Raw genomic sequence first — 25,922 nt, 5'->3', positions numbered from 1 at the left:
TATCAATATTTTGTGTCTACCCCGACTAAAAACCTGTATTCGCCCTGAGTACAATAATGCATACACCTAAAAGGGGTAACCGTTTGATGGCCTGCTCCGTGACCATGCTTGATCTGGTTACTGCCACTAGGCCCGGTTTCAAAACATGTCAACATGTTGGAAATAAATCTGTTGTTATTCTGATCTCATCCATTAATCTTCGTTGAGATTCACACATGCAAAACTTATTTTATTGAAATTTGCGCATTAAAAAATTTGAACGGTTGAAATTAGAATTCCAAGTTCCTGTTATTTCCAAAGAATAACAGCAGATTTATTTCCCAACATGTTTTGCCTGTCCCGCTGTTTCCTTTCCAAAGAAGTGGGGGCGGTTCGATTAACATCAAATTTCGTGCACACATGATATGAACACGAATTTTTAAGTTAAATTTATGGACTGATTATTTATTGCAACCATGGAACCGCTTAAGCTCTTGTTTTCTTAATTTTTTTTCTGAAGCAACTTCCATACGTACTTATGTGTTGCGAGTTCAATCTTAACTAATAACAGTTCATTACACAAGATAATCATTTAGAAAGGAAGAAAAAATTGTAAAATTCTCCGACGACAAACTAAATAGTGTCAAAATATAATCAGATGTTATCATGTTAATTCTATAGAAATTCAAACTTGTAAAGCTACCCTAAAATAAAACATATAGATTTCACACCTAACGATCAGACCAGGAATCGTCCGAACAGTACGTGCTGAATGTACTAATGGAGAAGGGACTAACACTTCAGAGTTCCGCGAATTATCCAGAGAATGCAGTAATTCGTCCTAGTAATTGGACAACATTTGAACCAATGAATTACAAGCACTTGGTTATGAATGAATCTCTAATAAATAATGCTTGATATTGACCGAGTTACTGTACAGTTAACCTTGCAAGTAGAAAACTTTCAAGGACTTGAATTCAGCTTGTATAATAAATAATGCTTTTAGACTGCATATGTACAAAATCTCACAACCAACTCAATTCAAATCAAAAGTTTTCCAAAATCCTTGAAGCGCAATCCTCAAGCAGCCTAAAGTTCTGCATTTGAGCAATATGCAAAAAGATCCTCATCTTTTGTAAATATTCTGACGGCCCCTCTCTGCACTTAAAAGAGCCACCACAGGAACACTGATCAGCCAGATGTGCAGCCTTGACATGCCGACATCTTCTACACAGCAAATCCTGTAAGTGGTACAACCTCTCCCTCTGACGTACTATCTGTAGAAGTGAGTTCTCCATTTTCTCCCTGTTGTATGGTTGGCCACACTCCGGCACGCCACAACGCCACTCCTGGTTGAGTAGCATTGAGTCTCGGCATAAGTCCAGATCCCGACAGTCGTTGCAATAACTGAATAAAAATAACAAGGTTTCTGGTTGAGAACTCAAGATAATACAATTAAATGCCCTTTTTATCTTGAAAACTTTAGATCTGCATGCATGTAAACACGACACTGAAATATTTTCGTACTACCCCTCCAAGCCTGAATGGTCCGTGACCATGCTCATGCTATTCAGAGGCATATGAGATATTTTTAGTTCCTACAATAGGGCAATATGTGTTTTTCTCATTTCTCAAGAGTTGGCATGGTTTGGCAGGAAATGTAATAGTGATTTCTTCCCCAGAGGATCGGATTGGTGGGGTTACACAGTTCACTGGCCAGTCTGATACGTAACAGTTTGTATGGCACAGATAAGGTAGTTAGTTACCTGCAAATAACATTTGGAATGCAAAAGGAAGGGAAAACATCCTCGAACTGCACTTTTCGGTCGAAATCTTTAACACCGACCAGCCTCAACAAGTTTTTTCTTGTTGTCTGCAAAAATTATAACAGCAAAAGACAAATTACATCATGCTGTTACTTGAAATATGTCACAAATGCAAAAACTGAAAATTGATTCAAAGGCTAGCAGTTCACAAGGCCCAATTTAGACCAGCCGTGGATCAGAGCATCATCAGAGACAGAAACCCAAATGTGCTAATGTAATACCAATTTAAACTAAATAAATTGAGAACATCTCTCAGCTTTAGCACTTAGCATGCATTCCAGCCATTTCAGACTCAATTAACCATCAATCATGTGATTCACCTCAGCTTTCATCTATTTAATTTAATTTAGCCTCAAATTACCCTCAATTGTGCAAATGCAACACAAGCATTATTATGAAATCAAACAAGAAGATATGACTGCAGGGCATGCAGATTTAAGAAAAAGGTTTATTATTGTATGGTGAATATAAATCCAGACATGCCACTCAGAACTCCTTGGAGAAAAATAAATGTTATTACTGAACTTACAAGAATATCATATTGTACATTCTGGTCAAGACAAAGGACAGCAAAAACATGTTTTATGAACTCCAATGTGGGATCTCTTTCTTTATCGAGGACCAATTTGCGGTTCATTATCTCATCGACTATTTTGTGAAGCTTCACCGAGAAATGGCTGCGTATCTGCATGCACAAACAAAACAACAGTAGGTTGAGGCTAAAATTTCAAGCATGTTCTGTACTTGTACAGACCAAACTATAACAGTAACAGCCTTATTTGGGATTGCATATACCCAATCCCTCCACCACCGCACACACCCCCCCCCCCCAAAAAAAAAAAAAAAACAAGGAAACCAAAGTACCTCATGTATAAATTATTGTAAGCACTGTGTGATGCATAAAGGAAGCTTATTGTTTTTTTCTTTCTTTGAGCCTCGCATAAAGGAAGCTTATATTTTCCTCCCTTTCTTTGAGTAAAAAGTGGTATTGAGATACTTCCTGTTCTGCAAGCACACAAGAACTTTTCTGAGAATACGAAGTTACCTTGTTTCTGAGAAAATCTGCAACTGAAGTCTCAATGTTCTCTGCAGCCATGATTGTAATAGATTGAGTAGAAGATGTCTCATCTAAAGTATTTGTACGACTAGCTATTTGCGTCTCCAAATACTTCCATGGTAAATACATGAACTCCGATACAATCAATTCAAAATGATCCTGAATTGTATTATTAGACAAGTTAATCATGTTTACCACAAATGCTACAAAGATTACCAAACAATTGTTGCAAGTTCAGTATAGTTCGTTGTGTATGGGCTGATTGGCATGTTCAAACACAGTAATGATTTAATGTATCCTCAGTTGTATAGAGGTGCTATTGCAGTCAACAAACATAAAAGTCAGAAACTGGTCGGTGCTTTTCATGATGTGTTGGTACCGCACTGTACCTGAATTTCCTTGGGTAGTGATTGTGATATGTTCCAGCTCAAGATGATATCAACTTGAGGCTCGTCAGGAGATGGCTCTTTTTCAGATTTAGCTCGGATTCCTCCATAGTTATACTATACCATACAACACAGAAACAGATGAGTAACTTGAAAAATAATCTGCATAAATTTTCTTCTATCTACCTCCATATGATTTGGGAAAGTAATTAATCTGCATAGATTTTCTTCTATATCCCAAGTTGATTGGTTAACTTCGGTTGGTCCCCCTCAAATAGTAAAATTTTGATTGCCTCAATTAGGTCATTCTGTTATCTTACCATCACAAAGAAGTATTGGATTCAGATGGATATTTCTTATGATGTGGAGAACATTTTTGGCTGAGATTGATAACTTTTATTCATGCAGATAGAGACTATTTGTTTATTTTGGATGTCGATACTGACTTTAGCTGTGAGTTATTTGGATGGAGGGGTGATATAGTGACCTAATGACAAGTCAAAAGTTTGGTGGCACCAGGGGGACCAATCAAAATTCAGTAACTGTCACACGGGCAAGATTTAGTGGCTTCCTAAGAAATTTATTGTCTTAGACCTTCCAACTAACATGCATTAAATTGTCATGTATACACTAGGCACATGCATTATCAAAAGAAAAGAAAAAATGATAAAAACTATCAAAAAAGAAACCTGATCCATAAAGAGCAAGGAGTGCCAGTAATGAACAGGCTCAAGCTCAATCCACTCAAAAAGATCCCTAAAGAACAGAAACAAAATTTGCTTCATAAATTTAGTAAATTTTTTTCTATTGAAAGCTCTGGTTCAATTACATAGACTTAGCACTAATATAAATTAAAACTATTTTCAGGAAGCTCTCATATGTAATCCCCAGCAAGATGAGGAATCTCATGCATTTCTTAACAAAACATTTGAAATATAAAATTTCTTGCAACAAATTATGAAATCCGACCACTGCCCCTCCCATATCTAATTCCATTTTAAGTATTTTGGGATTTCCTTGAGAAAAATTGAGATAGGATGGGGCATTAAAGCAATTGCCACGACCTTACACCGAGTACAATGGAATTACTCTCATTTTTTTGTAAAGCAAGCATAATTTTGTTGCGAGGGTGGATGATAAAAAAATTTGGCCCTATGTTCTTTGATAATAGCAAGAAAATCGATTTTGGAACCGCAAAGAGTTTTTTTTTCTGTCCATCCCGCTTCTTGGATAGAATAGAACAGAACCCCTATATATAAAATGTTAGCACAAAGTATGCTTGAAATGGGACATGTGGTAGTGTTGTATGGATGCAAGTATTCAGAGCTTTAGACACAGACGTTCGGACCTTTTGTTCCTTCCGATTTACTAGATCAATGCATGAGTTCATCAAGCACTTTAGCGCATTCAGATTTAAAGCACCTTTTTTGCTATTTTTTTCAAAAACAGGGATATTGTGTTCAGTTTTTATCAAAAACAGGGTATACAGAAAAAAAATTCCCACAGACGTGTCTTGTGTTCCTCCTTTTTCTCTGAAACTTGAAGCAAAACACAAAGAAAGCAGTACCTTTTTTGAAGTGTATTGAGCATACAATCACAGTAGGCATGTGCTGATGCCAAATCAATCTTGCCAGTGTCAATAATTATTCTAGAGAAACTAGCAAATATGATAGTGGCCCCTAAATTCTTCAATTCAGCGATTAGTAACGCAAACACCTTTCTCATTACCTGCCATGTACAAACTATCAGAGAGTTCATTTTCAACATGACTGGTAGAGTTCTGTACCAGATTAAGTATGACTTGATATGTGCACCATTACTGAGCCTAAACAGTATATTTGGAAAGCACTGTTATCTGAACTTACATTGTGAAGGGCACGATGGAGAGAAGGATCATGAAGTTTTGATGAAGGGCTGAAAGACAAAACATAGGCAGAGTTACGAGACAATTCTGGCCATCATAGAATATCTTTGGCTGATGTATAAATCAGAATTAATTGGTTCAATAGAGCTTTCAATCAACCCTCAATTAAACCTGATTTGAACTGCATTTTATCAATTTTTGCTCAATTGTGTGACTGGAACGAACAAAGACCACAAGAAAGAAATATGAAGGAACAAAAAAAGGTCTTCAATAGATCCAAACAGTATCAGTACCCATGGCAGTTGCTGAAAGCTGTTTGGCAGCAATACACAAACCTGATGAAAACCATACCACAACCTGGTATTGTGATCTTTTGCCATAAAATAGTGAAATATCATATACTTGCCTACAGATCCAACGGTACACGTGCTGGAGTATCGCATCAGCAAATACATTTCCTGATGAGACGACATCAGAAACACATCTCTGTACTAGTTGCTTCAGAACCTGAAAGGCAGGCCGACATGAGACCAACTCATCAAAATCATCTTCGCTAGGTGGTGCCTCCTGGTCAAAACAGTACACTGGCCCTCCGTCCATCTCATCCAGCTGGCTACTCTTGAGGAGCGAATTAACTGCCAGATGATGAATCTACACCAAGCCAGTATCAGCAATAGAATGTTTAAGTGCATCATGTGTAGGTAAACTTTGGATACTCTTATTTAATGGTGTCCTTGTTTTTATTTTTTCTTTGCTGGTTTCTAAAACCATTCAGGGATGTCAAACTTGAACCCTGCATGCCATCATTTTTTTATTTAATTATGTCTGTTAGTTCTTTTAGAACCCACGATTTTAATGATGAATCACAAACCTAACATTGGAACACACCACAAACATAACATAATGTTAGCAACAAATGAAGTAACAAGGCCTCTCAAAAAAAAATGGTGTCACAATAAGACTATTATATTCTCACTCTTTGCAGATTATAAGATATAAGGTCATTTCTTATTTGAAAGAAGGCAGAAACTTGAACTTACCTTTAGTTCAACAGATATTCTTCTGTACGCTCCAGGATTATTAAGATCTGGCTGATTGACCTATAGATTTCAGATTACAATCAAATCAAGTATCCACATGATATAGACTGGCTTAGGTTTATATTTAAGGTTCCATCTGGCAATATTGATTATCCCTGATGCCTAAATTAGAACTTCAATTAAACACAACAAAAAACCAAAAGATACAAAACAAAAATCTGGAATCAAAAGCCTTTCTTATTCTTTGTGGTAAATGAATGAAGAAAGAAGTACCTCATCAGCAAAGCATGAGTCTCCCTCATATGTACCTCCTAAATCTGGAATTCCATCATCTGAAATCCAAAGCACCTGAGAAAGAGCATTTTAAATATTACAAGGAAAAGAGATTGCTTCCTGTGCATGTGTGCCTGCCTATCCATCTATCAACATTTAAGCATTTCAACAGAGCACTGAAAGCATCCCAAAATCTGTGTGAACTATGAACCAATCCATAACTTGTAGACATGCATAATTACTATCACTTCTCTCATGTTTTTCTTGGGTCAAACTAATATCACGAGCTTATGCAAGCACCAATTCATATATAGGCCGAGAAAAACCAAAATGAGGAGAGCTAAGCAGATAAAATTCACTTCAGAACAAATGGAGAATGCTGGTGCATTGTGCAAATAACTAACCTGCTGCTGATCTCTTAAAGCCCTTGAGAAGAAAATATCTGAGGTGAAAAGAAGCCAATCGAATTCAAAATTTCCCAAAGGTACCTGTTCAAATAATTATAAAGTATCGCCTCAGTGAATACCATAGTTCAAAATAACAATCCTTTTAGCTAGACCAAATTTGCAGATTTACAACACAAGTCATACAATAATGCCAAGTTAAATATAGATTATTACATGATGATTAACGATAATAAACCATGTAAATTGCTCCGTAGGTTGGTTTGTTGTTTCTGAACTGTGTTCGTTGCCAATTAATTACCTAATATTTCTTGTTGCAATACTGTACCTAATTGGTAATAATCAATCAACATTTCTGATTTTTCTGACTGGCATTCAATTTTGTTTTGAGTTATAAGTAGCACCCATCGATTTAATCTTGGTTCCACGGATTATGCGCTATTTTCAAAAATAAAGCAAAAAGTAATCTGTTGTTTGCTAATATGCTAAACTGCAAAATCAGCATAAGACCCTATTTCCAGGGGATAATATAATGCTGTCCAAATAAAAGTAATTTGGGGGCATCTGGGGTGAGAACTTCTTGGAGGCTAATTTCAAATTGTAAAACCTGCAAATTTCATAACAAAGTACAACATTGTTTTAAAAAAAATGCTGGGAGAGAGAAATACATGAGCATATCTAGAAAGAAGAACTCTTTCACTGAACCACTGCGAGGATGCCACACATCTTTGCATACTTATTTTTCCAGCTGTTACTTGCCACAGAAGTGCCTATTATTAGTTATTAAATAAAATTAGTTAGCACTAACCCACCCATCTAACAAGTACCTATATTACACACAATCTTGTATAACCTCAGATTTTGGTATCCTTTCTTGCTTTTCTAGGTGTTCAAACCGCAACACAAAGGATAACTCAAGGCAGAAGTTTTAGTTGGGATGATCTGACATTAATTGAGTCTCAATTACATATAACAGAGGTGAAATTGGTATGAAATTAGCTTAGATGGGTCAAATTGTCTCTTCATTGAGAAATTACAACCATAGTAACAAGTGGTTGCACGAAATGTTCTGCTTAATTCTCTTTACTTGGCTTTTGTGGTGCTACGTTGTACACAACTGAGTGTAAATAGAGCTCCAAATGCTGAGTCAGATGGTTAATGCAAGGATGCCAGAACTATAACTTAGTTCTTAATGCAGGCCTAATTCAAAATCGTCAAGGGCCTATCCACAATTGATGGAACAATATTACATTATCCAGTACATACAGTAATGTACAGCCTAGCCTATAAATTAAGATAATCCTAAAGTACAAAAAAAAAAAGTAAAGGATATTGTGCAACCTGATAGTCACTGTCTCGTGCATTGCAAGGGACAGCAACACAAGGGAAGTCATCTAAAGCCCGTATATATGATTTTACTGCATGTATACTGGGGCATTCTATCAAACCAATAATGGGTTCCAGGTGCTGACGCCTACAAAGGAATAAAATTAAATAACTACTAAAATCAAGCATGGTGAGAGGACGAGATCATATATTTTGGAGTTAATAACCATTGAGGATTGGCATGTCAAGGGAATTGATACTAGATAAAATGATATATTTTAAGTTATACAAATTAAGCCAAAATTAAAGAACCTGTACTATATACATAGCTGTTAGACATTCCAGCAAGCATGTACCTTTTTAATAGCAATATCTTCTATTGGTTAAAACTTGACAAAGGGGGGCATGTAATTTATTTCTCAATTACAGGTGTAAAACAGATAGCGTTTCATGTCTTCAAGTAGCACAATAAGGTGAAAAAGAAAAAGAGCAGACCTGTAGTCAGTTAGCATTGTTTGCAGGAACTTGCTAGCAGCTTCCCATGTTTGGAAATAATCCACCTTCATAACAAGAAAGCACATTAACACTGCAAAAAAAAAGTTATTTTGTGTAACAAGGATTGTCATACTGGCTAGCTGTTCCCAGTAGGATATCGCAGTATGTAGAACTGCCGTCCTACTAGATCAAGCCAATACTTCTGAATTTTCAACACATTATTGAACCAAAATCAAGAAACCGAATAAGTTCAGAAAAAAAAAAGACGCAACCCAACAAAACAGTACAAAGTATGATACCAGACCAGAATCAGACCTAACCGGTACAATACTAAAATCTTAGGCAGCAGTCTTGGTTCTTAGAATGTGCCTATCAGCGTATAATTATATTTCATTACTATTTCATTCCGGTACTGTACTAATTTGTTAGGCTATGATTGAGTTGCTTACTTGAGCCTTAAGTATCACCATATGACTAAGAATTAAAGGCATTCCCAAAACCTGTACGTTGCAATAATTTAAAACAATTACCTTAAATGCAGGGAGTGATACAATAGATGTATTAGGTATAGTCTGGCAAGCTTCACGAAAGTTCTTCTCAAGAAGGCCAGAAGTCAGCTCTCTATTTCTGACAGGATTTACTACAATAGCATTTACTGCACGAGAGACAGGAAAATATATGACATACACACCTCGTCCTTCGGATAAGCTGTAGAGCAAAAATAGGGATTTAGTATTATTTCTACGAGAGTTCACATACATAAAATAGAGATTAAGAGGGCTGAATTTTTGAACAACAACAAGTATATGTGTTTTCCATGATGAGACAGATGACAACTTCCATGTACAATCTTTGCATAACTGTCATTGTAAACCATGTGAATTTTCCTAGTAAGCATTGCAACGAAATTTGTACTCGCAGGCGTGCACCATTGAAACAATAAAATTGGAAAAAGTTTCATCATCAGCAAATGCTGATGACTCGTCAAGGTGACATCTTAACACCTAGTCCTTTTACATTCTAACGGTAGCAATGTGACATCAATACGTAACATCCGGTAAACTAACCTGTGATAGAGATAGAAAAAAGAAATCGACTGCTCCAGGTAAGCACACTCAGCTGTGGTCTTCATGCTTAGCTCAGATAGATTCCATCCTTGTTGCATGCTCCTGTTGGTTGCACTCTTGTTCACTTTGCACACACATCCTAATTTGATGATCGCGTTGAAATCTACTGTTACCTTTGTCTCATATATCCCCTACAAAAGACCAGTAATTAGTAACAATAACAGAACTCACGGTGCTCAATTGCACACCTGAAAATAGAACTAAAAGTTCATTTGGGTTCAGCGGATAACAATAAAACCTCAGTTAAGGTTTGACTGCACCACTGAAAGTTAATAGAGGCTAAATTGGTTCAACATCAGGCCTAATTGAACAATTAAGCAATCAATGTGGTTCAATTGATAGATTGCCCAACCAATAACAGTGCTATGTTCTGGTTGGTTTTTGCTGTTGCCTGGTTTGTTCATCCACTCAAACAAGGACACGTTCTGCTGTAGTTGTATGTTGTCGTGTATCTCATACTGCTAGTGCAAACTCAGGCTAATTTGGTCTTTCGGCCCTAATGGTGTTGCAGGGTGATAGTAAAATTAACTCCATTAATGTGTAACAGATCTTTATTGCAAATTAAGCATGCAGTAGCCTAAAATGGGTTAAGATGGGGCCCAACTTTAATTTGATAGGTCAGGAGGACAGTCTTGGAGAACCAGTGTAAGACCCTTCTGACATATAGACCAGTCAATCCTAGAGATAAGGTATCATTAGACCAGTCATCTAACATATAGACCATACCTCAACTTCAGGCTCTGCAAGGTAGGCCTCAAGCTTCTTGCTCTCAGACTTAAATTTGTCTTCACTTGTCACAACCTATAGTAAACCGCAAATTAGAAATAACATTAGAGCTCGTAATGGAGTATAAATCACAGATCTGCTAATAAGCATGTCTTATGGTTCTATGGGTTATGTAATCTTCAAAAAATAGCAGCTACATCCCTACCAAGGTCTCTAACGCATGGGGTAGGCAGATATACCAATTTAAAGATGACAACAAAAGTTTTTTTTCATCTTCAGGTTATATCTTGCATACCAAACAAAATAAACAAATAACAATCACCTACAGAACCACAGAACCATTGGCCAGGCTAGTATGTATTCAAATTGATTCAAATTATGCATTTATAATATATAACATACAAAATTATTATTTTAGATACATATCAATAGTATAATTTATACAAAAGCAGTATCAGATGTGTAAATTTTGTACAAGATAAATCAAAGTTAAGAAAATGCTATGAAATTTTCAAGTCAACTAAATCAAAATATTACGGCTGTACATACAAAATCTGAAAATTGAGTTCAAAATAGTGTTTTAGTGGTACTGAAATGATAAAAAAGAATGAAGAAATGAAAAAAAATATATTGAATTCAAACATCTGATGGATACCTCAAGGAGGTCATAGTTGGGTCGGCTGTGAGGAAGAATCTTCTTCACCCGCCTACCAGGGAACTCTTCTGGAACTGTGCCTCTGGAGTTGATATAGAACAGTCTTGGCACATTTATAGGGACCTTAAACATTACTCCATTGGCAACCACCCATGCTAACAAACACCCGGGTTGACCACTAGGAACCAGTTGAATTATCTGATCCATAAATAGAATAATTCATCAGATAATGTGTTATTCTGGATATATGAGGTAAAAGTTCATTAAGCTTTAAATTGGCAGCCAGTTCTGACTCATACCACAACTAGGAACCAGTTCATTCAACTAAATTTATAAGATCTTTTCTCTTTTCTTTTCTTTTCTTAAATCTATCTGTGGGGTATGAGGGCACCATGACAGGAGTCCGCATCTTCTGCATTAACTCAACTTTTGAGTTAATAAATCTGGGCCGTCTGATCTGAATCCGAGCCAATCTGGCCTGAGGTGAAACACACGAGGCATCTTTAATATTCATACCAACACGGATCAGACACTCCGGATTCATTCTGCATTAACTCAAAAAGTTGAGTTAATGAAGAGGATACAAATTCCCATGACAATTGCATTGGTACTAAAGAACCAATTATAGCAAAATGAGTACGGAACTTACTTGCCAGTGAGTCTTGACAAGAGCCAGCTCCTGTTTCCTGAAAACTGTAGTGTGGGTCCCATCCTTGCCAAGCTGTTTACCAAGAATGGATGTGGCAAGTTTTGATTGGCCAACAACACTAGATGAAATATTAGCATCGCAGAACCTGAAAAGAAAAGACAAAATTCAGCTTGTTCTTTTATATCCAATGACAATCAAACCAGAAGAAGAAATTTATATACACCAGTGGGGCACAAGCTTGTTCTTTTATGATATTCTCTACTTGCATTGCAGTTGATTAGGTATCTGGTCCAAATTAAGTCTTAGCATCACAACTTGACCAAACAATCCATTCCTGTTGAAGCCTGCTTTTTGGTTTATGCTAGTGGGCATTTACTTTTAAGTGGTAAAACAATCAATTAATGCATTATCCCTGGAGTAAAAATGTTAAAACTTGAGAATCTTCGAATCATACAACTCAGAAACACGAAATCTACCTGCGTCTTTTCTTTTGTTCAAGAACCTCCTTCCATTTTCTCTTCTTGCCATCAAGCCATCCACAATAATCCTTCTCTTTATCCACCTCTTCACTGGGGGCATTATCATCAATCTTCTGACGAGGAGCCAATACTCGTTTGTTTGGGTAATTGTCCTTGTTAGCCTCAAATCTACGGGCAATTGGGTTATGCAATGCTCTAGATTCAACCTTTGATGTGCCTAAATCTTCCATGTCTGCCATATCTTTTATTCCTTCTGTGTTCTTGTCTGTTTCTTTTGCCTTAAAAATGTCATTGAGCTTGCGCTGACGGAACCGATCTTCCTTCTCTCGCACCTTTTTGTGCAACCAATCAGGGTGGACCACTCTTGGTACAGGGTTAGACACCTTACAATTTTGGCAAAGGCATACAACATTCTTGTTATTTTGTTAATTTATCAAGGAATTAGACATAGAACTAGCCAGAACTAATGTGGTGGTCAATTTCTTTCCTTTATTAATTGACGTCCCTTATTGGGATTACCAAGAGCATGAATTAATGCTGAGTCTTCTTGCGCTTTAATCCCTACTTTATTCCTGGCCAAAGCCATTTATTTTAATCAAAATTCTTTAAATTCTGATAAATTCTCTCACAAATGGGACTTAGATTTTTCTGATATCAGGTCAATTGTTATTGCGAGACCAAATGCATCCGAAAGAATGTAAAAAATTATAAATTGAGAAATATTAGGGCATCTATGCATAAGAAGGGGGCTATGTATTACCTTCTGCATGGCCGCAGGAATGGTAATAATTTTTTGAATGGTTGAGCAAAGGCGTTGCTTGTAGTATGACCAGTCTATGATTGACCGGATGCCATTATCTGACAAGATTTTGCACCATTTACGAAGGTAAACACTCCTTGTGATTTCTCCTAGAGAAACATAAAAGAACAAAGGAATGTAAGGCTGCAAAACATGGCATTCACACATCCACCCTACCCTTTTATATGCATTTATCTATCATAATATCGACGCTAATTCTAATATACGCAGTTGTATTACTAAAAATTTTATTCTTTTAGATTTTTCATGTAAATTATCATTTGGATTATTAACTGGTATGCAGCAGTCCGACCATCTTTTGCTTAGTGTTTCATTTTTTTCATTCACTTATTTAGTTCAAATAGCAGTTCAGTGGCTATGTGCAGCTCAGTTGCCAGTTTGAGAGACCAAGTGGGTCAAAATGAAGCATACTGTTGTACTAGGGAAATAATATGGTCATGGTCAAACCTGTTATCAATTGTACAAAACAATATTCAAGTACAATATTCAAGTTTAACAAGCCTAAACTCAAAACTCTTGTCATGAACAAAAGAGAAGAAATGTGCTATACCAACTTCCTTGCCAAATAATGCTACTGGTACAGCACGCTCGCTTACTGATGTTCCCTGCATGATTTTAATGCATAAAATTTATGTTGTTGTTGAAAAAATTTCATTTCTATTTTTTTTTTCATTTAGATCTTCAAAAGAACTATTGAAGTTTCTCATAGTACCCGACTAAACAAGAACATATGTTGTTGCTTTACAATAATATGAATGCAATGTGGAACAATATTGAAAAAGGTACAATCATACTTGGAACACCATACTGGTAATGTCTGGTACCTGTATGTAGCCGCCCGGATTGTACCAAACACACGAGTTGAATGAAGGTTCTATTTATGCATAGGCATCTAGCCATAGGAGAAAACATGGGTTCCTTTTAAATAAATTATCATTATTGATGGTTCCGGCACATACTGGACTAGGTCATACCAAATCCTTATATTTAAGGTTTTATGCATAGGGACTCAATTTTTGGGATAAAACATCGAGTTCTGGTCAATGACCTCTTAGTATTGGTACACCACAGATAATATTTGGTCGAGCATGAAAAGGAACAGCAGGAAATCATGGTTTACCTGTGGTTGTTGCGCAATAACATAGGTGCAACGCAGGCCCTTCTCTCGGACCATGGCAGGACCAAGGAAGTCAGCTAGGCGTTTGGCAGTAGTTACAGCACAGGATTTCTGCTCACCGTAATCTACCAATGACTTGCTCATTGTATTCGACTCTGATATGTAGTCTAGCAACTCACTATCAGCTAAATCAATTCCCTGATTCTGAAAAAAGAAAAAGTAAATTTAAGAGCAGAAAACAACTATTTACCATTTACAATATATTGCCAGACTGAAAATGTTTTCTACGAGGAGAATCTGGCAAAGGTACCAATAAATTTGTTGGCCCAACCAAGCCTGGATGAAATGGTTACTGACCAATCTCTGCAGACAGATCACAGGAGTTTTGAGATGAAGAAAAAACCAAATAAGTCCAATTACAGGAGTTTTCACAGGATGGTTTGGCTCGGTCTGGCTACAATTGCATACCCTAATCCCCATACTGCAGCCCCATTCCCACACCCCACAAAACCATTAACGAACATTTTTATTGTACTATTTACTAAGGCAACTTACATCAAGCATATCTAACCACCGATTTGCAACTGATGCAACAGCAGCATAGCACTCCTCTAGAGTTGATCCATGGAGAAACTTGTCAAACACCTCTGCCTGTCACGCAACAAATAAATAATCAAATATCTATGTAAGAAACCAATTACACATCATAATATTTTTTACCATTTTGGTTTTATATGATCAAAGTTGGCATTTAATATGAAACCTACAAGAGAGGTGGTGATATAAAATACTTTCCCAGATTACTATGTTTCTACATTTCAGGACCTAAATTTCAAAGATTACAGAGAAAACAGTGATGTATAATACTTTCTCAGATCAATATATAACGACCTGTCAGGTCCTGAATGTTGAAGATCCATTAAACCCGGATATGTATCCAACAACACAATCGCAGTGACATTGCCGGTTGAACCAAGTACAATATAGTAATACATTGCCGGTTGAACCAAGTACAATATAGTAATGTATTGTATTAGAAAGGAGACGTACTTGGAAAACTTTAATGAGCTTGAGCTCGCCTCTTCTTTTGATCTCAAAGCCCTTGAGCTCTGCAAGTGTTCCATCTTCATTGAAAACAGCATACCTCTTCTTTAGCAAGACCCCTTCTTCTTTTGACGCAGGTAGAATCATTGCCTTGTTTATTATTTTTGTCAGTAATATTATAAATAACATGCATAAGCAAATAACGATGAAATTAACTTTACCAGCATAGAGATAAAAAAAAAATCAAAACCATTTTTGCTACTTTGACATTTTTTCATTCTAAATCCATTAATCTCTTAATGATGTTATTCTTTTTTGTAGTTGGTGTGTGGGTTCTCATGCTGAAATCTATAAAATGCTCCATCTGGAATATGTTTTCTCCAGTTAAAAGAATCTTGCATCCCTTTACATCCCTCTCTTTTTATTCTTTTTACCAAATAATAGTTGTAGACAGACCAGCAAATCTGTGTTATGCTACATTTAAATACAATCAGTCTTTTGGACTTGTTATCTAAAAGAAATGTCTTTGCAGCTTGTTTTTGCAGCTACATTGGTAAATTCTGATACAATTTGTAAAGTAGGAGTACCTTGTATGGTCCATCTACTTCAAACTCAATGGAGCATTCGCTGTGTGTGGTGTATATCTTGTTTAGTGGATCTTTCAGTGTCTGAAGGGATATTTAAATAAAAGAAAAGTTAGAACAGATATGATTATGATCCTCCCATGATTCTCCTTTTAAACTTAACTTCAAATGGCTAATTATGGGTTGGTTTTTTGTTTCTTTCTCACTTGGTATTGGTCATTTGTATTGTTCCTCGCAACATCAATATTCAGCATCACACAGGGGTATGAGATTGTGAGCTTTTTCTTTCCATCTCTGAAAAGAAAAGATATCAGTTAATGTAAATAAATTTACAGGGATTTAATTACAGACATTCTGAGCCGTTATTGAGTATAACCAGTTTGGCATAAGCATAAGGCATTTAGCCTTTTTTTGTCAAGGCCAGCTCTAACCCAAAAATAATAGAGTTTCATGTTAATGGACAGGTGGCAAAAAAAAGACTTGAAACCTACCCATTAATGCCATAGTACTAATACTTCTATGAGAGCCTGACAAAAAATATAAGTATAGAACCATGATCATTTACTCCAACTCTTAATCAAGTATCTTCCACCACCACATGCATATCCATTGTAGGAATGTATTTAATCAATGCATGAATGAGAGAGAGAGGAATCATGAACTCACATGGATTTGAAGGTGAAGTTCTCAGGGAAAGAGCCAGGAAGAGCACACCAAATACCATCAGTATCAAGTTCAAGTGGCCGGCCTATTTTCTCTACAAGCAGACGTGCATTCTGTATAATCTTTGCACCAGTATATGTCACCACTCCAGCCATTTCCATTGAATACCACCTTGCTCCCCTACAATTTAGAAGAACAACAAAATTGAGCATTAAAATTGCCAAACAGTAAACTTTTGCTCCATGAATGTACCAGGGGCTTTATCATTTGCAACCAACCAAAATGCAGGGAAAAGATGTGCAAGACAAATAGGAGATCAATTGTATAAACCCTGGCTGGTAGAGTAGTGGGTTAAAGCAATGGATATCGGACTTGAGAGTCCTCTGTTTAGTTAAATGCGGAGAAAACAATTGGAAATCATTTGAGGAGAAAAAAGAAAAGACCAAAATTGGTAATTGAAAGGAGAACTTACTTGCGCATGACGTATCCATAAAAGGAATTCAATATACATTTATGCGCCAATTGCAAAGAATCATAGAGAACAACCATATCCTGAAATAATTATAAAAAACCCAAGGGCATCAAGATTCATCAGACAGGCTTAACTATTTAATACGGTGTGAGAATAATCCATTGGAATGCTAATAATATCAAGCAATAGGGGAAGCATGTGTAAGTCAATTAAATTTTAGGGCAAGACTATATATCACAGCTTTTAAAAGGCAACATAACCATTAGACTATTTGACTTAAACACATATAAATGAGATGATGCCAAAGCTCGGAAAAAGGGCACTAGCATGTATACCAGTACCACGCATTGCCCAGTACTGGTACATAGGTTTTCAACTCATGATGATGACAATGATAATAAAACGAAGCTGGAAGAAACAAAAGAAACAACACGATGGTATCAGATAGACCGGCACTGAGTCACTGGTTTATTTGTCTCCAGCTTTATTTGCCTCAGTTAATTATATTGTAAGCCGGAAGTACCTGTGCTTCTTGAATTTTCATAGGATTTTTGTCTCCAGCTTTATTTGCCTCAGTTAATTTTCCCTTCCACAACTTATTAAGACCTTTGTACTCATACCTCCTGTCTCGAAAACTGAAGCACAAAATAGTACAAAGAAGTTACTTCAAGGAAAATGGATGATGAAGCCGAGTATATAAATGATACAACAGTTCAGTTTAGTCAGCTCCTTTCCATATCGTGTTTCTTTCTACCTAATCAGGTGCTCAACTCCAAAGTAGAAGCTGAAGTTGAGAGTATTTGGGTCTTTTACAAACTTTTATTGAGGTCTAGTTGCACATTTAGTGTCAATTAAGAGATCATAGGCTAGGGTTAATTGCATGAATTAGGTGTTGTCTAAACTTAAACATGGTTAGCACTAAACAAAAGCATGTGACAGCATACCATTGGTGGGAAAGCCATGAGAGAGCATACCCCTGGGCAATTGTTAGCACTGATCTTAAATTTAAGCTTTATTGACGTGAATTGCACAAGTCAAGATCAACTGACACTTCATAGGTGCAATTGAATGTTAGTTGCAAGACTGGAGTTTATCACGATCAAATCGAGCATAGAGGGTTCTGATATTACTCAACTGTGGCACCTTACCTTGTGGAGCATAATTGGAGTGACTGAAACAATATAATTAAACTAAAATCAAAAGGTTTACCTCCGGACTGTGTCCACATAGAAAGGATTTTCACGCATACATATTCCAGCTTCTCTAAGCTCAGTTGTCGGTTTATCCAGTGCCCTTTTATATGCCTATAAAAAAAAGCAAACACGTGTCAAAAGTACTATGATCTTTTATTTAATTATTTTGCAAATTACGCCGAACATTTTGCCATACAGTTTTCAAGAATAGTTGATTGGCTTGTGGAGAAGGTATGCATGATTAACATGGTCAACTCGCCCCTGCCTCTGCCAAAATAACTAGACTGGGAGATTTCACCATGGGTCTTTGGTCAATACAAGCTTGTTGGGCAGCCATAAGTTTGTCAGGCAGAAACATTAGGTATGTTATAGTACTTTTTGCTCAGCTTAAAATTGATTTCTAACATGCTGTTGTTACTTGAAATAGTGCAAAAGATGCTAGGAGCAATTTGAAAAGAAGAAAAAAAATGAAACATCATATGCTTATGTGTACCTTTTGACAGTACTTTTTCAAACGATCCTTTAATCTCAATTGTTGATCTAATTTTGGAAGGTCAAGATATGACTTTGATGGCTGTCCTTCGCCGCCTTCAACCATCTCCGACTCAATTTGTCTTTTTATATGATAATAGTCACTGATAGTTTAAGAAAAGATATTAGAAATATTTTCAATCAATGTTGATTTTTAATTATTGGCTCTAGATGACTGTTATTTTCCCTTGAACAATAGATTTTGGATGGTGGATTAACCTGGTACTTCGTTGCAAAAATTAAAATAAAATAAAATAACTGAAGACCTCCTTTTGGCCGTGTAGGTCTCTCCTCGCCAGACCCATTCAAGCTTTCTGAGGCAGTTTTTCCCAGGACGATTGAAATCACATGCCGTGCACACTACATCTGTTACTATTGATGGTGGCTGAAGTAAAAAGAAAAGGAAACCCCAAAGCATTATAGTTCCAAACTTTTAACCTCAGTTTATGATACAGCAACAATAAGTACTTGGTCATGTTTTCTTTGTGTGTACAGTATTGCAATGCTTCTTGTTTCACTTAAGAAACTAGGCAACTAAACAGTGTGTGAGTACAAGGATATTAAAGTTGGCAAGTATGTCAAATTATTTATCTCATATAACTTGTTGGGTCCTTTAGCAAACATACATTTGTCTTGTACTTGGTCTATTGTAAGATTTCATTTCTTTTTACTCCTTTTTGTTTTTGGTTTTTGGAGGTTATATGACCAAAGTAGGCCACCACATTCACTGTCTTCTTTTTTTCAGTAAGTTAAAGAAAACCTGAGGGGGGGAAAAAAAGATATAGAAAAGCTAGAAGCAGACCTGAAGCCTGTTTGTTAAAATGATGTTGGGATACATGGCAGCCACATCGAGATGATAAATAAGGGGACGCTCTTCAACAATTGGGTGATCTTTCAAATATACAAGCTGCATTTTTATCATTGGACGGGAATAGAGTATAAAAATGTGCTAAACTGAACAAAAGTGATATTAATTGACAATGGAGGATCAAACAATATTGGCTTTGGTTAAATAAGACTCAATTACTCATCCAGGGACAACTACGGCAGTATTACACCCTCCATGAGAAAAAAAGGGGCACACCTTTTGCAATATGGCATTCTTCACATCTTCATAGTTTGAGACGGAATCAATCTCCATTTTTCCTTCTACTGTTATGGCGTATTGAAGGTCTCGATCAAGGTTGTCAATTAGTTGCTGCAAAAAATATATGATTTTTGTCTAATATATAAAACATAAACAAGAAATTTAATAGGCAGATGTATAATTTTTTCAACCTCGTAAGCAGAGGGTTCAAGATGAAACTTGGTGGGGAGATCAGATCGAAAGACGCCAGTTTCAAGGCACTCGACATGGCCTCCTATATATGTCTCACTTTCTAAGAGGCGATTGTTGTGAAATTTCTCTGGTTCATCTTGGTGCTTGTTTGGGCATATTACATTTGCTTTGTATGCCTGTAATAAAAAAATCAAGTACTTAATTAAATTCCCCCTGCAGATAGTTCTGAAGCTACAACAACCACCAACTAAAAAAAATATGGTTAGTAGCGTGTATGATTCATCAAAGCATCAAGCATGTAATCATCTTCTCCTCAAACAAAAAGCATGTAATCATCCAAAGATGCTTTCCTTTCAACCTGGGGGGGGGTGCAAAGATGGAATTTCCAGTTGTATAGAGGTATGGATGACATCCATGTTATGAATGCACGTTCATGATATTTTGCGGTTTCTAGGCTTGTCAAGGAAGTTTACCTAAAAGATTAGATTGAACGATAAGTTTGACGATGCCAACCTGAACCATGAGAAGCATTTCACAAAGGGTCCCACTTCCTTTCCTTAACACCTCATCCGGTGACATAGGAATTATAGTTGCAAGAGAGAATATGAAGGGATGGACATAGGTCATGTATAGATAATATGTTGACACTGCATCTGACACTGAGTAAGAAGCCATTCTCTGAAAATTATCAACAAAATTGAAAAGATTACTCAAAAAGAAAAAAAGGTGCGTCCGAAAGAATTGTTAACCCTACCAAACCCTCTTGTGTTCAAGCCAAAACTTCAGTAAAAAGGATGGCAACAAAAATAAAATCAAGACAACAGATACAGATAAATCAAACATAAGAATTCAGTACAGAGGTTACAGGTATTAGTAATGAATGGTACAAATAGAGACAAGTATACCTGGGGTTGTGTCTTGGCAAAGTGAACCATTTCTTCAGGATCAACCTCCAGTGGATCATAGCCTAGTTTTGCTTTAGTTACAGCCTGATTTAAGTAAAGGATCAAAACTATTAATAATTATTGCTTGGCTGAGAACTTAGCAGTTAAAGCTTGTTATTTTCATTGGAAGCCAATATACAGAGTTGAAAGAAACCATGAATATTAATCTGTACCTGTAATATTCAGAACAATTATAGTTATTGACTAACTAATTGTGCATTTAAATGGATCAACCATACGTGCATTTGCCAGACCGACTTTTAAAATTACATACAATACCAACAGGACCAAAATCCTGAATTGTTCCTTGATTAAAATAAAATTTATGGCATTTTCATTAGTCAGTGTCAGCCCACGTGCTTATAATCCAACAGAGCTCAAAGAGCAAAACCTTTCCTTCAACAATTCAATACATTATAGAGCTGCACATGGCCAAATCCATATATTAATCAAATACCTTAAGACCTTGACTGCCTTGAGGAAGATAACTGTCTCTTTTGACCCATGCAAAACAATCCAAATGGCATGAAAATTTTGCACCACATTCCCCTTGCTCACTGTCACATTTAAAACCAATCTCCTACAAAGAGACATAAAAAGATAATAGAAAATTCAATTTCAAGATCACCTCTCTCTCTCCCCCCATCTCTCTCCCAACCAATAAGAACCAGTCCACCAGAATAATTCATGAATTATCCTTATGGTGGGTTCCTTGCAAATGTAAAACTGATATATATATATATATATATGTATGAAAAAAAGTGAGAGGTGTACCTGACCCATATTGATACCATGGTGAGAAGCCCTTTTCTCTACAAATGGCCAATCAAAGAAATCTCCATTGTAAGTAACATAAATCCCTGGCTTCACCTCTTGCATGTGTCTGAACCAAGCTCTTAACAACTCCAACTTTATTTAAACAATAGAAATTAGTAATAAAGTTTTTAGATGAAATTGATTTGCCGTACTGTAAGTACATATCAATTTATTACCTCATTCTTCACATTCTCAACTTTGAAGTAACCCTGAAATTCAGTTTTTGGTGTATACTCCAAGTCTTCAATGTCCTCCCCAACGAACTAGCAATAGAAGTAGAAGTAAAATTAGGAAGGGGTGTATATCTCAAAGCATTTTAGTCATTTTCCACTTGAAGGCTAGCTTGGTTATTTGAATTCCTCATTAATAATTAGATTAAAAATAATTAACTTCAAACAAAAGTTGATAGAAGAAACTGTATAAATTGATAACCAAACCTCGCGGTTAATAATGAGATAGCCTTGGCCGTCTATCATGTAAGAAATCATCATGATTTGATCAGTGGTGGCATCAGGAAACTTGAGGGGCAGTTTAGTTGTTTCGATATCAAATGCACAGACGTGCACTTCAGCACGCTGTAAGAGATCACTCCTCTTCTCCAGTAAAGGACCGGAACTACAGATACTCACGTCATACCATTGCCCACATCTCACATCTGTGGCCATACCCCAGTGTACATGTTAGCTAGAGGAGCTAGAGATAGTGTATCAATTAAAAGTTCAGAAAAAACAGGGTACTAACACAGTTCTGGTATATTCCTACAGTTAATTGGTAGATATTGCAATTTCATTTTTGATGATTACAATTGTCCAATTGTAGTAAGGTGTAAAAGACCCCACCAAAAAAAACTTTAATATTGAAACAAATCCAGGAAAAAAAGAAAGAGAAAAGCGAAAACCGCTTTAATGGAACAGTAATGTTGCATACCAAGATCAATAGCAAAACGAACGTGGTATGGCACATCATATTCACGTAACTCGATAATACTATTTGTGTAATCTAAAGTCCTCTCGTTCCTGAAAACAGAATTAATGTCCAGTTAAAACATTATTAAAATATTATTTGGATAAATATTGGTGTTTAAGCACCCATGTTGAACAATTATTTGATTTAAGTACCTTTTAGTACTGTAGAAGGACTCAAATGCTTCCGCTGCATCTTGTTTTGCCTTGTTTCTTTCGACCACATGATGAAGGTCATTTCTGACTCCCATCAATTGTTGAACCGTGTCAAAAGAAAGCTTTAAGTACTTTCTTCGAAGGCCGGACAAATGATTTTTCTAATCATATCAACCAAAATGGTGTTTAGAAATAAAGAATTATGGTAGAAAACTGCACGTTTGAACGTTTTTTAGAAAGAGATTCCCATATGATCTCTACTAAACCCGAAATAAGCTTTGCTGAAGCTTCATTTGAGTCAAAACTGTGTAAATTAGCCTAACTTAGACCTAAATTTAGTCTTAATTGTGCTGAAATGTAATTTGATAATAAAGACTTAATTCTGGCTTAGATGGAAAACATGAGACTTCATAGAGTCATGATTGCATAATTAAACCTCAACTAGATCCATTTGAATCTCGCATGTGCAATTATAACCCAACTCAGCCTCAATTGTTTGCAGCTAAGTGTTGATTTAGCCAATAATTACAAGAAATGGCCCTTGATTCTGCATTTTAAGTTGTTGTACAATAAGTAATTATGCATTTAAATGCACCGAAAAACTAAGAAAAGCAAACAAGGAACAACAAGGTCATAATGATCCAACTGAAACAAGTACAACAGCACGTACTATCTAATTGGAAAGAATAGTGGAAGTTATGTATGTTATTTTGTCGTTAAGAAGACAGAGAAGTAGAAAAGCAGCTTACAAGATTGAGATCCTCTTTCTCTACAATCTCAATATCCGCAATTTGGCCTTCATACCTTCTTCTAAGATACCCATCCACCTCTAGTTCCACCTCTTCCTAGAATTTCCAATTTAAAAAATTATCAGCTGCCAACTAAGGTACGGTGCACTGCACCTGCCATCAAGGCTAGTGCCAACATGAAATCATTTATGTGCTCTTGTAAGTACCTTTGTGGCGGCGTAAAAGTACGGCTTGAACTTGTACTTAACTTTAAAAGTAGAACCGTCCTGAAATAACGAGGAAAGCAAGATAATATTTGTGTTCATTTTCTACGAATTGAGGAGCTTAGGAGAAAATTGTCTATTGCAGGCATCTAACTACGCTGTCTGGTACATAGCAGGGTGAGGCCTGACCAAAATGGTACCGGATGATTAGCTGGTTCTTCAAAAGAGGAAGCAGGTGAAATTTAAACCTTGGTAATTAAGCATCCATCTAACCCAATTGACCATAAATTAGCTCTCCACTACATGCTAGTATGGGGCCTAACCCGAATGATACCAGTGAGGTCTGGATCCCGTTCTCTGAATGAGCAAACAAACAAAATTTAAACCCTTTGATGAATTAATGCTAACTCATTTTAACGTAAAGTAACATGATAACACAACTCAAAAACCAATGAAATGATAATGTAATTGTAAATAAGCAAGTTATTGAAACTAGTAAATCACCTGAGAGACAAAGTATAGATCAACGCAGCTGTAGATCTTTCCTGTGTCCTCATCCTCCCATGAAGACTGTGTATTGAAATCATGGTCAGAAGAGATTGAACTTCAGTTTAATTTAAGTTGTGCCTATTTTAATGCAAAGATGTTTGATTTAAGAAAATAGTATGAATTGCATGCGGACAAGCTAAAAGAGTACTTCTCTGTATCCTCATCCTCCCTTGATGACTGTGTATTGAAATCAAGGTCACAGAATATTTGACTTCCATTTAACTTAATCCTTGCCCATTTTGATGCAAAAAAAATGGTTGATTCAAGATAATAGTATGAATTGCATGCGGATGAACCATAAGAGTACTTCTCTGTAATTAGTTCGACTTGTGCTTGCCTAGTTTGAAAATATAATTAGTTCGGGATCTTCAAATTTTGGCCAGATTTTAGATGATAAATAACTACGCATCAGAGAACATTTAACAGAGCTAATACCGCTAATTAAAATTTATGAAACAATTTGAGGAGAAGAAACGGAAAGGAAAATCGGTACTGAAGAAAACGTGGTACCAAAGTTTATTTCTTATGAAATCATAATAGATTAAATACATTTTGTTCGATCTGGTGCTGACTAGGGGTGCAAATTGGGTATCATTTCATGACATGAAACATTGGTTAAAACCATGGTTAACGGAAAATTAATTTAAAAGAAACGTAGAGTAGTAATTCGTAGCTAGAGATAGAATCAAAGTATATAGAGATGTAATTGCTACCGTAGAAAAGGTGAGAAGCCATCCGAGTCGTTTATCTCCCTCTGTGAAGAGAGAAAACCCTAGCTTACTCTCCAGTTGTTCTTCTGCTCCCAGGCGAAGCTTTTGCTTCGATTTCGACCTCGAATCGTTGCCGTAGGAGTTTGTTCTCTCCCTTCTCCGCCGCTTACCATCTCCGCTCATGGCTGATTACCGATCGAATGAGAGAGAGAGGAGCTAGAGAAATCCTATTTTTTTTTCTTTTTTGAATTTCTTGACAGCTTCTGTCAAGTTCGAGAACAAAGAGATCCTAAGATCAGATTGGGAGAAGAGGGTTTAGTGAGGCGGGAATAGTGGGTTCGATTCCCGCTCTTTTACTCTCGCTTCTCTTCGTCTAGAAAAATCGACTAGAATTTGTTTCTGATATCTTTCCTTGATTGCACGATCCGTTTGTTTTAATGAGATCTGAGTCGTCCGCTATCTTTCAGATCCAGTGCAAATTGTGCAATACCTGACCGTGGATAATTAGATCTGGGTCGTCCGTTTTCACATGATCAAAGTGGATTTTATGTATTTCAAGTGGACACCCAAGTAATTTTGACTCGGGACCTACTCGGCTAGAAAGAGAAAAGAGAAATAGATTGGACTATATTTTAATTTTTGTTATATCTATCATGATTTTATTTGATTTTAGATACGAGTCAATTATAGTATCATATTTTATTTGCTCTTCACTGCAAATGAATTATAGTAGCTTTTTAAAGTATTGAATCTAAGGTTTCGAGTTGTAATGTAAGCTATAAATTAAAAATTGTGTATTTTAGTTTATGCGAATTTTTTTCTCATAATCTCTTCTCTCGTCTTC

General features: G+C 36.3%; 1 protein-coding gene across 4 annotated transcripts; it reads right to left on the bottom strand.

Annotated features, from left to right (window-relative positions):
- Positions 1 to 876: 876 nt before the first annotated feature.
- On the bottom strand, positions 877 to 25,482 carry LOC144552187 (DNA polymerase epsilon catalytic subunit A-like). Of its 4 annotated transcripts, none has more exons than XM_078300320.1 (49): positions 25,082 to 25,482; positions 24,324 to 24,389; positions 23,823 to 23,882; positions 23,617 to 23,712; positions 22,868 to 23,028; positions 22,677 to 22,765; positions 22,187 to 22,404; positions 21,926 to 22,012; positions 21,708 to 21,842; positions 21,391 to 21,513; positions 20,895 to 20,978; positions 20,503 to 20,667; positions 19,989 to 20,165; positions 19,795 to 19,908; positions 19,513 to 19,617; positions 18,977 to 19,095; positions 18,673 to 18,814; positions 18,196 to 18,290; positions 17,510 to 17,621; positions 16,987 to 17,066; positions 16,518 to 16,694; positions 16,058 to 16,145; positions 15,855 to 15,935; positions 15,274 to 15,417; positions 14,779 to 14,874; positions 14,227 to 14,427; positions 13,657 to 13,711; positions 13,047 to 13,195; positions 12,284 to 12,669; positions 11,808 to 11,952; positions 11,159 to 11,356; positions 10,504 to 10,578; positions 9,718 to 9,908; positions 9,181 to 9,358; positions 8,651 to 8,715; positions 8,171 to 8,303; positions 7,498 to 7,599; positions 6,830 to 6,913; positions 6,426 to 6,500; positions 6,153 to 6,212; positions 5,519 to 5,763; positions 5,114 to 5,162; positions 4,816 to 4,976; positions 3,938 to 4,004; positions 3,252 to 3,365; positions 2,851 to 3,021; positions 2,335 to 2,490; positions 1,746 to 1,852; positions 877 to 1,408 (listed from the first exon to the last, which is right to left on the bottom strand). In XM_078300320.1, exons 1-49 carry the CDS (start codon positions 25,259 to 25,261, stop codon positions 1,207 to 1,209), a joined length of 6,363 nt encoding a protein of 2,120 aa, XP_078156446.1. In that variant the 5' UTR covers positions 25,262 to 25,482; the 3' UTR covers positions 877 to 1,206. The 4 variants fall into 4 exon arrangements, with proteins under 4 accessions (XP_078156446.1, XP_078156444.1, XP_078156445.1 ...); XM_078300318.1 differs by having other exon boundaries at positions 877 to 1,386; XM_078300319.1 differs by having other exon boundaries at positions 877 to 1,386; positions 21,708 to 21,836; positions 25,082 to 25,341.
- Between the last annotated feature and the right edge of the window lie 440 nt (positions 25,483 to 25,922).

This window comes from Carex rostrata, chromosome 3, assembly GCF_964058835.1.
Source record: "Carex rostrata chromosome 3, lpCarRost1.2, whole genome shotgun sequence".
NCBI lineage: Eukaryota > Viridiplantae > Streptophyta > Magnoliopsida > Poales > Cyperaceae > Carex > Carex rostrata.
Note: the sequence above shows the minus strand (reverse complement) of the source record. Positions and strands in the feature narration are given on the sequence as shown.

What these genes read in the sequence shown, in the direction of transcription:
- LOC144552187 (XM_078300318.1), bottom strand. Translation starts at nt 25,261, where the DNA reads ATGAGCGGAGATGGTAAGCGGCGGAGAAGGGAGAGAACAAACTCCTAC. An exon ending in ATACAAATGACCAATACCAA is followed by an intron (nt 15,936 to 16,057) that starts GTGAGAAAGAAA and finishes ATATCCCTTCAG; the next exon opens with ACACTGAAAGATCCACTAAA. An exon ending in AAGTAGATGGACCATACAAG is followed by an intron (nt 15,418 to 15,854) that starts GTACTCCTACTT and finishes ATAATAAACAAG; the next exon opens with GCAATGATTCTACCTGCGTC.